This window comes from Halichoerus grypus, chromosome 12, assembly GCF_964656455.1.
Source record: "Halichoerus grypus chromosome 12, mHalGry1.hap1.1, whole genome shotgun sequence".
Classification (NCBI taxonomy): domain Eukaryota; kingdom Metazoa; phylum Chordata; class Mammalia; order Carnivora; family Phocidae; genus Halichoerus; species Halichoerus grypus.
In genome coordinates this window covers 65,765,690-65,780,293 of record NC_135723.1, presented here as the reverse complement: position 1 = coordinate 65,780,293, position 14,604 = coordinate 65,765,690, and the positions used below count along the sequence as shown (strand labels likewise).

At 33.8% G+C, this 14,604-nt stretch overlaps 1 protein-coding gene and 1 long non-coding RNA gene across 3 annotated transcripts in view; one reads left to right on the top strand and one right to left on the bottom strand.

Annotated features, from left to right (window-relative positions):
* Positions 1–14,604, bottom strand: part of SEPTIN7 (septin 7) — a 122,056-nt gene that overhangs the window by 23,495 nt on the left and 83,957 nt on the right. For both annotated transcript variants that reach the window (XM_036101068.2, XM_036101069.2), the window contains exons 3-7: positions 11,160–11,260; positions 10,112–10,246; positions 4,945–5,062; positions 1,699–1,791; positions 479–575 (exon numbers count right to left, since the gene is read on the bottom strand). In XM_036101068.2, coding sequence (XP_035956961.1) covers positions 479–575; positions 1,699–1,791; positions 4,945–5,062; positions 10,112–10,246; positions 11,160–11,260 — 544 coding nt within the window. The remainder of the gene's footprint in view (positions 1–478; positions 576–1,698; positions 1,792–4,944; positions 5,063–10,111; positions 10,247–11,159; positions 11,261–14,604) is intronic.
* The window catches only part of LOC144379586 (uncharacterized), a 50,650-nt gene that overhangs the window by 33,156 nt on the left and 2,890 nt on the right, over positions 1–14,604 (top strand). The window lies entirely within an intron of this gene.

Genomic DNA, 14,604 nt, shown 5'->3' with positions numbered 1-14,604 from the left:
GAATGTTTTAATTCAGCTTAAAATGAAAGTTGTTCTCAATCATTCTTGAGGGTCCCAGACCCATCTGAGACTCAGATAAAAGTGAGAGTCCTTTTCTCCGAAAGTATTTTCAACTTTAGAAGATTTATTTTCAACTTTAGAAGATTTATTAGATCCCTTGGCAGCAACCTTTGGGCCCCAGCTAAAGAATTCTTGCACTGTAAGTATGTTTTCAAACAAGAAAACAGGAGTAGATTTAATGATGGGACGGAGGATACTGACAAGTAACTTGGAAAGTATTACAAAATTAACACATACTTACTTGCCTGACTTGGTAGAACACAAGGTCTGAAAAATGGAATGTACTTAGGAGCATATGAGGCTAAATGCAACTGAATTCAGAACTATCTGAAAATCTAGAATATATCAAGGTGAAATACAAATTTTTGATCACATTTGTGAGATCTTATAGAAAGCCATTCACTGAAGAAAACCTTACCTTCAGCAACACCCCAAGGATACTGCCTTCCTCTGACCCTTTTGCCATTAACTTCAATGATAGTATTACTACCTACCACAGCGAGAGGTAAACGGTCCTATAAAACAAAGTATTCTTGTTCAAATATATCTCTGTAGTCCTCACAAATTCAAGAATAAAAAAGTTTACATTACTCAACACATTACCAAAAAAAGAAATTACTTTGACAGTTACTGTATTTACTTTTATAGGCCATTCACAATTACTATTTATTATTAAAACTGTCATTACATGGTATTCTCATCAATGTAAACAATGAATAAAATTATATTTTCTCTGAAAATTTAAGAATACTAAGGCATATATACTTCACTCATCAAAGTACCTGTTAAAAAAATAATCTCCAAATGAAACTGTCCCATATTGAAAAATTTAAAAAGGGTAAAAAACAAATTGGCAGTTGGAAAAAATGAGGCTTGTGACTAGCCTGCCTATTTGATCACAAACTAACCCTAAAAGCCCTGGAAGCAGGGAATATTACATGTGCTAAACTCAATCTGTGGAATGCCGGCTCTGGGGGACTGGATCTGTATTCATCCAGACTAACTCACACTACAATCTTTCAAAATTCTTGTAGCTTCCAGAAATATTTAACAATATATAAAATACATGACTATTTTATAAAACCGCAGAAATTTTTCATTGGTCAGGTATATGTATTTCCTTATTCCAAGATAATTATTTGCTTAGATAATGCCATTAACTAATACATCATTTTAAGGTTCAGGGTACTTAGGAATGACTATAAATTAAAAAACAGAAAATTATGTTGGTATAGGTTTTGGGTTTTTTTTTATAAAAAGACAAAAGAAAACATTTTTGTCTGGTTCTTAAAGACTATGCATAGCAGTACTTAGGAACAAATCCTCTCCCTTCTCATTACCTGTTTTTTAAGGAGGAAAATTACATAATATAAAACCAGTTAACTGAAAATCGAAGACAAAGATTATAAAACAGAGATTATGCCATTCATCTCTCTATTCCACACAATGTCTTATTACATATAACAGCCACTCAACAAAGTTAATTGCAAAGTTGAATTCAACAGTGAATAATCTCCCTATTCATTTTGTAAGCCAACTACTTAAATAAAACAACTGGTACTTTTTATCTTTTCAGTGGATATTTCAGTGGTTTTAAGGCCCTAAAACATTTTAGTGTATATATGGGAATAAACCTACCTTTATCTTTTTAACAAGCTTATTTTCTTCTTCATCATCTGTCTCTGGAAATTCATATATTTTAATTTTATGTTCTTGGATTTCTTTCATTATCTAAAATGAAAGAGGAAGTTAGCAAAAGTGCACCACACATAATTAGTAGACTAGCTTTATTTGTATTATACTCTTCTTAAATTCCTGATTCCTCAGCTCCAATTCCTTTACTATTTTTCAGTGATGCAAAACTATAATCTAAAAGCAAAGAACTATGCTGATCTTTTTTTAAACTATGACGTTGATATATAAATACTATTCCCCAAATCTGATTTCTTCAGAAGTATTAAAGTTATATGGTTATAATACCAAAAGAGTTCTAAAAATGATGTAAGATTCCAGAAAGGGCTTTCTCTAGTTGATTTCTACTATAATGGTTTTACATCATTCATTTATAATTTGACTGACCTTATTTCTCTAGATAGAACCCTCAAACTGTTTTATTCAGCTGAGTCAACACAGCTTCAACTCACCTAAATTTTTAGTAAAATTTGGTAAAGGTAAGTGAAACTAAGTACAGCCCTGGCTCCAGGAGAAAAATCTGCATGCTGACCAGAAAATATCCTTGCATGTACATATGTGTACACACAAATCAAGGAGCAACAGATATAAGATCAGGCAAGTACACAGAGAAAAAACACACCCTGGAAATTAAGAAGCTAAGGAGTCAATAAGGAAAATGCAGGGGGGATAAAAGGCTACTTATTAATAACATCAGAAATTACCTACTTCAAACTAATTCCAAATCACTCCAAATTCTAAACAGAACATAGACACCCAAATAATGTTCAACTACCTACCCTACTCAAACTCACAATAACCAATGGCCAATATACCCAGAACTAAGTCCTTGCCTATATGGGTATTTCAGCCAACCATCACTGTAGGGGGCCCCAGCAGCATAAAGGGGCCCTAAACAAAGTAGGTAGAGGTAAAACTGCCACAGAGAAGGACCACATATCTTTTACAATTGGGGTATGTATCTATATAGAGAAAAACATGAGAATAAATGATGAAATGTCAAATATATGACTAGGAGAAAAAAAAGAAACACTAGTGGCTTGCTCTAAGAGCAGTGGTTCTTAGAGGTTGTACATTAAAAATGCGAAAGCTCTACCTTAATCTATAAAACCAATTGGTAAGGATACAGTCCAAACCTCATTTTCTTTCTCTGTTGTTTTCTTTTTTAGAGAGAGCAAGCAAGTGGGGGGGGGGGGGAGAGGGTTGTGTGTGGAAATCCTAAGTAGGCTCCATCTTCCAACCCTGAGATCATGGCCTGAGTCAAAATTAAGAGTTGGGCACTCAACCAACTGAACCACCCAGGCGCCCCCCAATAGCTCATTCTAAAAAAGTTCTCCAGATGATTTTGATAGGCACCCTGTAGTTAAAACCACTTTTAAAGAATATTAAAAAAAAATATTGTACAACTACTACAAAGTGATGAATTTGGAAGCAGACTTTATTGTTTATTCATCTTTTTTATCCCTAAGTTCTTAGTACAATTCCATATCAAGATACACACAAACCAAGAGGAGTTATGTTGGTATAGGTTTTGGTTGTATTTTATAAAAAGACAAAAGAAAACATATTTTTGTCTGGCTCTTAAAGATTATGCATAGCAGTACTTAGGAAAAAATCCTCTCCCTTCTCATTATCTGAAGTAATTGGATTTGGGAAACAATTAGTATTTGAACTTAGAAAAAAAGCACATTACAAAATAAAAATGGGAGTGAATAAATGTAAAATAAATAAATATATACTCCTAGTAGAAATACAAATACAATAAAAATGATGAATTAAAACATTCCCAAAATATACAGATATAGCATAATCTCAAAGCAAATCTCAACAGATTTGGGTTTTTTTTTTTTTAAAGATTTATTTATTTGAGAGAGAGACAGCATGAGCAAGCAGGGGAAGGGGCAGAGGGAGAGGGAGAGAATCCTCAAGTAGACTCCTTGCCAAGTGCAGAACCCGATGCGAGGTTTGATCCCAGGACCCCAGGATCATGACCTGAGCCGTAATCAAGAGTCAACTGCTTAACCAACTGAGCCACCCAGGTGCCCCCAGATTTTTGTTTTTGTAGTAGGTTTCAAGGTATTCTAAAATTCATATTGAAAAAAGTGGAAAAACAAAGTATCTTGTTACAAAGGGGACTTATAAAGACAGTAAGAGATAACTAACTCTAAGACCTATTTTTAAGTATTATACAAGGTAGCTACAGTATGGGGCACCTGGGTGTCTCAGTTGGTTAAACACTGGACTCCTGATCTTGTCTCAGGTCTTGATCTCAGGATCCTGAGTTCAAGTCCTGCACACAGGGCTCCAGGCTGTGAGTGGAGTCTACTTAAAGTAGCTGCAGTTTAAAAACTGTAACTGGCATAAAATAAAAAATAGACTACTGGTATAGAAGCATAGCTCCAGAAATTCACACTACATTTCAAAAAATGTTATATATAACAAATCAAACACAATGAGGAAAAAGTAAACCCCTGCTTTAAAAAGTGTTCAGCCTTTCTGGGAAATTAAAAGTTAAAGAAATAATTAAGTGCCACTTAATTCCAAAAAAAGTTTTAAAAATAAAATGACAATGTTGGCAAGGCATTGAAAAAATATACTCATTATAAAAAAATCTGTTTTAGTGCGAAAGCACCATGACAACATGGGGGAAAAAAAAGAACTATAAAATAATCATACCCTTTCAAAAAGTAATCCTCTTCCCGGGAATTCAGTCTAAAAAAATAATTCTAGGGACACCTGGGTGGCTCAGTTGGTTGGGCGTCTGCCTTCGGCTCAGGTCATGAACCCAGGGTCCTGGGATCAAGCCCCTTGTCATGCTCCCTGCTCAGCGGGGAGTCGGCTTGTCCCTCTGCCCCTCCCCCCACCCCCACCCACGTGTGCGCTCTCTCTCTCTCAAGTAAATAAAATATTTAAAAAAATATAATTCTAAAGGGTGTGGAGAGGAGTGATGTAACAGTAACATCTAAAAGAGTCATTTAAATTGACAAAGGATAAGGGCACTACTGATAATGGATAAGAGCTCTGAGGAGAAAATAGGCAGATGATTTTCAAGAGTTATTTTTAATACAGTATAAATGACCATATAGTAAAGTAGCAGGAGAAATACATTGTAACACATTAAACTGAAAATACAAAAACTGCAAATTACATGAGTGGTATAAGAAACCCAAGAATTCAAGCTCCTTTTCTCACCTGTTTTTTAAACTGTTGGCACTCCTCTGGAGTGAGTGTGTCTGCTTTGGCAATAAGTGGAATGATATTCACTTTTTCATGCAAACGCTTCATAAACTCAATATCCAATGGTTTAAGTCTGAAATACACAATATTTAATATGACTGAATGATCAATTTGGTGGAATAGATCATTCACATCCCCAGTGCTCAATTAAATACACTGGGACTACTTACTTATCAGAACCACTCTCTGAAGATGTATTGGGCCAGCAACAGTTAGGTAGAACAGGACCTCAATAAGCATTGGAGTGGCTAAGAAGGCTTTGACTCCTCCCCGAACACCCTGGTCATAGGGTTTTGGCCCTAAAGAGGAATTAGAAAAACCAGAGAAGCTCCTAATAGGCTTTCCTAGAACAGCCTCTGTACTTACTACTCAAAATTTGGGAAATCTGTTTTGTTTTTAAATAAAAAATGATAGTCCTCTTTTGAACCCCACATTCCATTCTTGATGTCAGATAAAAGACTCAAAAGAAAATTTTCTTCACTATCCCTCTTACCCATTACAATCTGGCTGCTGCCTTCACTTTGTTGTTATACTTTCAAGAAGGTCACCATATACTGCCATGCTCCTAATATAATTAGCATCAGTAACTCATAGATATTGTGGTGTTTACCATTACTTTTTATATTTACCCATTATGCAGCACTTGACATTACTCTCTCATAAGCTGTTTCCTTAGGGTACTTATTAGGATCGTCTCTGTAAGTTAGTCCCTTAAGAGTTACCTTCCTCAGAGTACTCTACACTACATTCTCTCTTTACTCTGCATTCTGTAGTCTTAGCATTGACCACAGTGACTTCTATCATCCTCTAGGAGTCTCAATCTTCACATCCTGCCCAGATCTCATTCTTAGGTTGCAGACCTGTGTTCACCCAGTAGAAATACCACTTAGACATCCAATTTTAGCTCAAAATCAAAAGCTCATCTGAACCCCCAAATTTTCCCTCCTCTTCTGTGCTATTTTTGAGAATGGTACTACAATCCACCCAACTACTCAAGGCTGAAACCGAGGGTTCCTCCCTCCTGATTCTCACTCCTAAAGATTTCCCAAAACCTGTTGAACAAATAAATATATTACTTCGGTTCAGGCCACTAAGACCTTTTAGTACGGACAATTGTTAGAATGCACCCAGTTTCCCTCCAAACTATACACACTACAATCAGAAAGGTCTTTCTAAAATCCAATCTGAATGAGTCATTTCCCTGACTAAAAACCTTACCAAAGGCCAGATTCCTTGGATAGTGTGGCCTACAAAGCCTGTGAAGACACAGCTTTCTGGCTGTCTTCATCTCCTAACATCCCTTACCATCTTTTGCCATCTCCTACTTGTAATGTGCCAGCCTTTTTGAACTTATGATTCCTTGAAAGCACCATACTTTGACCACTGGTCATGGGCTAATGCCTCTACCTAAAACACACTCCATTCCCATCCCCTTCTACTTGGCTTGCCTAATTCCTTTTTGTCCTTTAGGACTTGGCTTATAATTCTCATTTCCTCTGGGAATATTTCTCCAACCTAACGCTAGGCATCTTCTAAGCGGTCACAACATTTAATTTGTCATATATTGTGTATCTGTTTTCCCCATCTTCTCACTAGAAGATCCTTAAGAGCAAGGCTTTGTCTCATATCTATATCTCCAACACCTATTACAGTTCGACACCTGAGGTATCCAAATATTTGCTGACCAAAAAAGTAAGGTGCTGTGATTTTCCTTATGTTCTTGAATAACTCTAAATGAAAACCAAAGAAATTCTTCACATCTAGAATATATTATAGGCTAAAAATTAATATTCCACAAAAATAAATGAAGATGGGAATATTTTTCATAGAAATACCATTCTAAATTGTTATTCCTTAACTTACAAACCTTAAAAACAACTGGAAAAAAGATCTAGTTTAATTATGAATTTTATTAATATAAAATAAAGAGAAAGCCCTTGTTAGAGTTCTTTTAGAGTACTATAGTTAAATAAACATATTGTGTGTGGGAGTATATACATATATGTATAAGTAGCGGGGAGGTCGGGGACCCAGAGACTAAAGAGGTATTCCTTTTTACTAACAAATCATAAATAATACTATACCTCTTAGTGGTAGTGATGCTGACTGGCAGAAAGATAGGGATATGGAGTAGGAAGGCAGGTATGGAGAAGACACCTACCTCCTATTCTAATTCTCCTTATCCTGAATCCTTTGAAATGTGATATTGGCATTCAGAGAATAGGGAACACTATAGAAAAGAGATTGTCGCTGGAATAACACTGTATTATCTATAAACAGCACCCTTATTTCGTAAGTGCTAACTGAAAGAACATAACCAACTTTGAAAAAATTTAAGTTTTGCTTTTTTTCATCAGTCATTACATACAACATTAAATATAAAAGCCATGGCCTGGTCAATCAGTCTCAGATCTGTAAATTTTTATAGTTCATTTTCCAGATTATACTCATGACAAATTTAAGTTACCACCAGTACCACCTCATTAAACCAGTAACAGACAAGAATTCAGTTAATCTAATATTTTAATACATCTTAAGATCACTTAATATAAAATATTAAAATCAAAATCTAAGTTAACAAGGTTTTACACTTAAAAGTAAAACAGCACTTGCTGAATATTTATTATCTCAACTTTTAAAGAAAAAGACACTAAAAAACAACAATGAGAAGGAAATGGGTAAAGTCAACTTCTTAAATATAAAACAACAAGGCCGAAGAACATTTAAATCAGTTTAAAAATTAAACTTTAGGGGAAAAAAGGTAAAACCTTTATAAAAGCCCCGATAAAACCCTTCTGTCCTTTTAAATTAGAATACAAATTTCAGAAGCTTACAAAATGTCAACAGCAGAAAACATTTAGTTCACATGTAGATTACATTCTGGTTGAAATTTTTCCTCTGTCCATTTAGTTTTATTTCAGGTCATCTTTTCCAAGAAATTTAGTTTTAAACAATGGAAAGTCCTTTATAGAATTTCTAGAAGATAAACCCACATTAGAGGGAAAAGACTATTTATTTAACCTCAAAGCCTACAACAAAATAAAATGACTACAGGGCAAATGACAAATATTTATAATATATACACATACATATATTTCTAAGGGGAAAAAATCTTCTGTATAAAACTCAGTGAATGACACTGATTTTTTTTAAATGGCAATCAATATTCAAAAGGGTAAAAATACCATTTTAAAATTCAAGTTCCAAGTCAGTTTTTAATTTTAACAGCTTTACCAATCACTGAACAGAAAATGAAGCAACAATTCCCGAAATCATAAATCAGTCTTGCGTTTAGTGATGACACTAGGTGGGCTGAGGTGGGGGACACTGAAAATACAATGTTGGACCAATTTATAATTACTCCAAAACAGGACCCCTCAAAAAAGGGAATCTAGGGACTACCCAGATAAGACAGAAAGGCCCTGATTCATCTATTAGACTGCCTAGAATTTCAGTCTGTAGTGAACAGGAGATCAAGAACTCTCTACATAAATTCAGTGTTTTATTCTTTTATTTAATCCACAGTAACACATACCAATGGGCAAAACTTTGTTCCATGCCTAGAAGTAGTTAAGATGAGAAACTATTCAAAAGCACATTTTTATGCCTAGAAAATAAAAATTTTGAACCCCCATCTCTCATGACAAAGAAGAAATGGCCCAAAGCTACTACACATTGTTTGAATCATTAAAAAAAAAAAATTTTTAATCTTATTTCCCATGCAATTTTAAGAAATATAATTTCCCCCAGGGATGGAAGGAATGTGATTTCATGAGAATTACTAAATCTTGGAGAGGGTCCAAAAGATCTAAAATAATAAAACTGGATAAAAACTGACCAATTTCTAGTGACTACAGTGTAGTTAAGATTTTACTTGTTGGCTTCCAAGAAAAAGCCCTAACAAGTTAATGATATGATAAAAATAGATAGATACAATAGATAAAATAGAATGATTAAAAAAAAGTACATAAATTCAGGAAGAAGCTAGCAAGTACTCATAAAAGGCTATATATAGTGTGTTGTGTTTTTGAGATTATTTTTTTGAGCCTTTTAAGTAGATGAGTCAATTTTGCACATTAAATATGTAAACTTCTAAGAACACTGTAGAAGAATATTAGAAACAAAAGAAGAAACATTTGCACCACTACAATCTGACAGTGCAAAAATGGTAAACTACATAATTAAGACTTTTTGCTCAACCACGATAATGATAATGAGCATTAGCTTATCTAGGGAAACGGTGGAGAAAGCAGCAGAAAATAGAAGAGAAAGGTACTGTTATGAAGGAACTGGTTTATACTACTGTAATCTGAGGTGGTGTAATGCTATTTAGTGTGATGCTATATAATATTCCGGTTCTTTTTGGTAGAGAGATAGCAGCTCTAATCATCAGGTGGCTGAGCTATGCAGAGTCATCTACCCAAAGAAAAAGACTGAAGGAGAGTAAATACAAACATCTGCAGTTGACAGTGACACATATCTACTCAAATGACAGAGGAAGTACAAACTATAAAAAAAGGAATAGAGGCTGGCCATACTAACAAAAAGAATAATCAGATCATATGAATGTCCAGATACTTACATTTAAACTCCTAATAAGTAGAAGGTTAGCACGGATGATATGAAAAATAATATGATTGTGATAGCTAAGATGAAACAAAGTCAAAGAAACTTAGTGAAGAAATAAACGGCACATAAGAACTTAGGTACTTAATTTTTTTTATAACCTTTTCCATCAGATCCATAGTAAAAACATCTTTGGAGTTTCTTAGAATATGTCTAAGCTAATTGTTATAGCTGTTCCTCATTATTTGGTAATTCAATTTGTGGCAAGAGGTCAAAAGGGGAAGCTAAACTAGCCACACTGAGACATTAAACCATGATGGAAACACTGTTTCTTATAGTGAAGCAGGTAAAAAAGCCTTATGTGTGAACTAAGAAGTAAAATTAGCTCATCTAGGACTTAAAAAGTGTTTTTTATAAGCCATTTTTATATAGAATTTGGGATTTCACAACTGGTGTAGTTAAATGTACTCCACAGAGATCTGGATTACTAAAACATGCACCCAAAGTTCAGTAATAATAAGCAAAAGCAAGTTATCAGAAGTATCAAAGTACTGACCCATGTCCTGAAGGAGCAATGAAGTATAAACAACACTGCACCCTGTTATCGGGCATCTGACGTCTGTTCACTCGAGATTCTGCATTTAGGTAGTCCTCAAATTTACTATCAATGTAGTCAATAACAGGCTGCCAGCTATAGAAAGCAGATAAATAAAATAATTAAGTTTCAATTTACATATGAATGTGCAACTGATGACTATTCAAGTAGAGTAATCAATATTTTTAAATGGGCAAAACCAATCAAACCAGTGGAAGAGATCTCAAATTTTTCTACCTATACTGATTCAAAAACAAGTATTAATTACATTGAATAAATCTTGATTCCATTATTTCTAAACTTTCCAAATCAAAGAAAATTAATTATATAGAGTCAAAGCACAACCAAATCATCATATTATTTGCACTGGTAAGTATAAGATTAAATAATACAAAAACCTCATGATGAACTTAGATTTTTTTTTTTTTATTATGTTATGTTAGTCACCATACAGTACATCATTAGTTTTTGATGTAGTGTTCCATGATTATTTAGGTGTTTTAAAAGTTGACACAGAAATTTACTTCAAAAACAATGTGGTACTCAAAGAAAAATTTAAATATTGTTTATAAGATACTAAGGTATTATTTCCAAATAGAATGTCATGAATGTTTTCTTAACTTATGACTTGGAAAAACTGAACATTTAAATTAGGTTTAAATTAGGATGTGATAGAAAATAATATATACAATAAATGGATAAAATTATAGTAGACAATGGAAAGTTTTAACTTCCTTATAATAATGAGAATTCTTGTATCTATACTGTTTTGGAATTTGTCTTCAAAATAATTCTATGACAGGTATTATCTCCATTTTATAGAAATCAGTTCCGAGAAGTTAAGCAACATTTTCAAGTAAGTGGCAAAGTTGGTAAAAGAACTCGAGTCATATCACTCAAAAGTTCAGTGACGTTTGCTAAAATGAGTAGTTTAAAAATCTTAAGCAGAAAAAGTCTAACCACCGATACTCCAAATACAATATAAAGCAGTGACAACAACCCTTCTTACCAATTACTATTATCCACCGCATCTCCAAATCCTGGGGTATCAACTATTGTGAGCAGCAACTGAACACCACCTTCTTTGATTAAAACTTTGGATTGTTCCACCTGTAAGAGTCATTGGTACAGATATTAATACCACACATTACACCTGTGGTTTCCTACAAGGTAAGAGGCAGGGGATGAGCATTAATCAAAACCAACTGGGAAATTTTTACAGACAAAATACCCACCGCCACATTTTCTTTAGAATCAATTACTGCGAATACTAGAAGTCCTGGTTACTTGAAAGAAAAGCACATATATAAATAGTGGGATTATGGCTTATAATTGACATAAAGAAGGAAAACAGGAACTGGGAAAAAGTAATAGTCACTAAAGCCATATAATATTCATATAATCTAAATGCATATCTAATAATATAAATAATGTGCTTGAATGATTTGGTAATTCATAGAAATCAAATGCAATTAACCAGACAAGTATATCTAATGTACCATTTACAGTAAATGTTTTCCTGGACTATCTCCTTCTAGTTTGGTCCAAATCAATTACTCAAGTTAACTTATTACCATTCCCAAATCTCTCTCAGCATGGCCATAATTATTTACACTTGTGTTTATGATATGGCTAAGATCCAATTCTCTTCTCAAATATTATACTGCACATTTAGACCAAAGCAATCAGCAAAGGTGCAGGCACTGAAAAAAAAAAAAAATTCCTACTAACTCTGATTAAAATCTTTGGTTCTCTTTACAATTTGTAAAAATATTCTATTTGAGAAAGGGTATTGGACTTAAACAATGCCAACCGTTCCTCCTACAATCTAAGATTTTCTGTAACCCCAAGCTGTGTATCAGAACATATAAATCATTCATCTTGGGCATATGCTCCTGCTAGATAAAGTAAACACTGATTCAAACAGAAAAGGGGAATACTGCCCCAGAAAAACACAAGTTTTCATTCAATGTACATTTATATCAAGGGCTAATTAAGACTACAGGCTCTACGTATACTGACAGGCTAATTTAAGAGAGAAGAATTAGACTCAAATTTTGAGTGTTAACTGCCATAAGATGGTATGAATTAAGGAATTAAGTACTATAAGACTTAAGGGAAAAATCAACATGTGAAAAGCAACTTCAACTATTTACGTTTTGGAAAGGAAAAGTGACTAATTTCTAGGTAGAAAAAGTTAGGTGTATCTTTTGGGATTACAGATATGATGTCTTTCCATTTTCCTTTGGCAATTTTTACAGAGGCTAGCATGAAGAGACTGAGGAACTAAGACTGAGATTGCTGAGCAAGAAAGTCTGTGGTAGCACTGTCCAACAGAACTTTCTGAGATGATGCAAATGTTCTGTATCTGCACTGTCCAATATAGTAGATGCTTGCCATGGTGGCTACTTAGCCCTTGAAATGTGACTACAGCAACAGAGGAGCTGAATTAACTATTTAATTTGAATCAACTTTAATTTAAATAGATACATGTGGCTTGGTGACACTGAATTGGACAGTACAGGTCTATGGCAACCGAAAGTTTTCGTTTTTTTTTTTTTAAGATTTTATTTATTTGACAGAGAGAGACACAGCGAGAGAGGGAACACAAGCAGGGGGAGTGGGAGAGGGAGAAGCAGGCTCCCCGCAGAGCGGGGAGCCCAATGCGGGGCTCGATCCCAGGACCCTGGGATCATGACCTGAGACAAAGGCAGACGCTTAACGACTGAGCCACCCAGGCGCCCCAAAAGTTATTTTGTTAAAAAAAAAAAAAATACAAAAAAAATCTTGTTAAAATTGAAAACACTGCCTGAGATTTGGACATGTATGTCCATGGAGGGGCTTCTAATCTTTTAGACAAATAAGAGGCAAAGGTCTTATCTTTTAGACCAAAGGTCTTTATACTGCTTTAATCCTAGTGTGAACCACCAGTGGAAATTCTGAACATCCCAAATATATTTATTTATATCTACCAAATATATACAATTGGAAATCTGTTAATAAGTATTAACACAGTATTAATTCTCTGTAGATTAAAAAAGTAAATACCAATAAATAGGGTTCTTAATATTTTCTGGCCATTTTCAGTATCAATAATGGATGTGCATTGCTTAGAAGACCACTGTTTCACACCACATAGCTAAGATAATACATCTAGTCTGATACGAGGTTACTCTCATAATATGAGAAAGCAAAATGAGGAAATAATCAGACTTACCAGTGTTAGATTTTCAAAACTTAAAAAAATTATGTTAAGTAAAAATTATTTAAGAAAATTTTAAAATTATATTATGTCATGTGACTTACAAAGTTTGTATTTTATAAAAATGGTTGTCCTCTAGTCAAAAGACAATCAAGTTGTCATTATATATCAACTAAAAAAATGGTCAATCTCCAACATCTCAATATATTTTGAATTTGCTTCCATTCCTTCATAAAAACAGCTTATTCATTTATGGTAACTGTCACTGAAGCAGAAATATCCAAAGTAATCATTCCATCCCTGTACCTAATAATGCTTTTAAATGACACAGCACTATATATTAGAAACTGATGCAAAATACAATTGTTCTACATGAATCATCTCCCAATTTTACTCTAAACCATTTCTGGTTCCTTATTACTAAGCAAAGCCCATTTCTATCTTCAATAATAGGTTGTATACTAATCACACCATACCATCTTAAATTTTAATATCCTTGTTTCCTTGTTTTTGTTTTTATCATCAGTTTAACAACGTAATTGTTTACGGACATAAAAAAATTAAGATATGTATTTTAAATACTTTAAAGAGTCTGTTTATAAAAGGACTTTTCTGGCCTATGAAATTCTATGTATCCATACATGGTCAAATACAAAGAAGAAGGCAACATATGGAAGAGATCCAGAAAACTTAACTGTAAACTAGTGCCATTCACAGTATCTGACTGTATCCTGTCATCTGGTTTTGCAAGTATCCTCATGGGATCCATGGAAAACAAATTAGTTCAAGTCCAGGAATTTCAAACTTTTCTTAAGAAATCTATTCCAAATGGCCACTTTCCCATGCACTTTACTTAAGCAGGTCACATCAGCATATTTTATGGCATCACTCAAAGTTCTCTAAGATTAAATGCATAATTTAATACTGAAGGAATGAATCAAGGATATTTTCAATTACGTGTTTCTCTCTGAAAAATAAAACTAAAGCCCATTATATTGTTTATGTATAATTAATTTACTGAGGCCTCTTTTGGACTCCTAGTTCCCAGAAATCCAAGACACTCTTTTTTCTAATGTTGTTCCGTTTTTCAATCTAAGAAAAAAATTAAACCTTCGGTGTTTCTATAGCTTCATTTCTTTCATTTTCAAAAGACCGTTAGAAGTTTTATAACCTAATGTTTAAGAGCTACTTGTTAAGTAGAAAGTGTTACTTAATTAACTATATTAAATTTCAAGGAGAGGGTTAAAGTTTT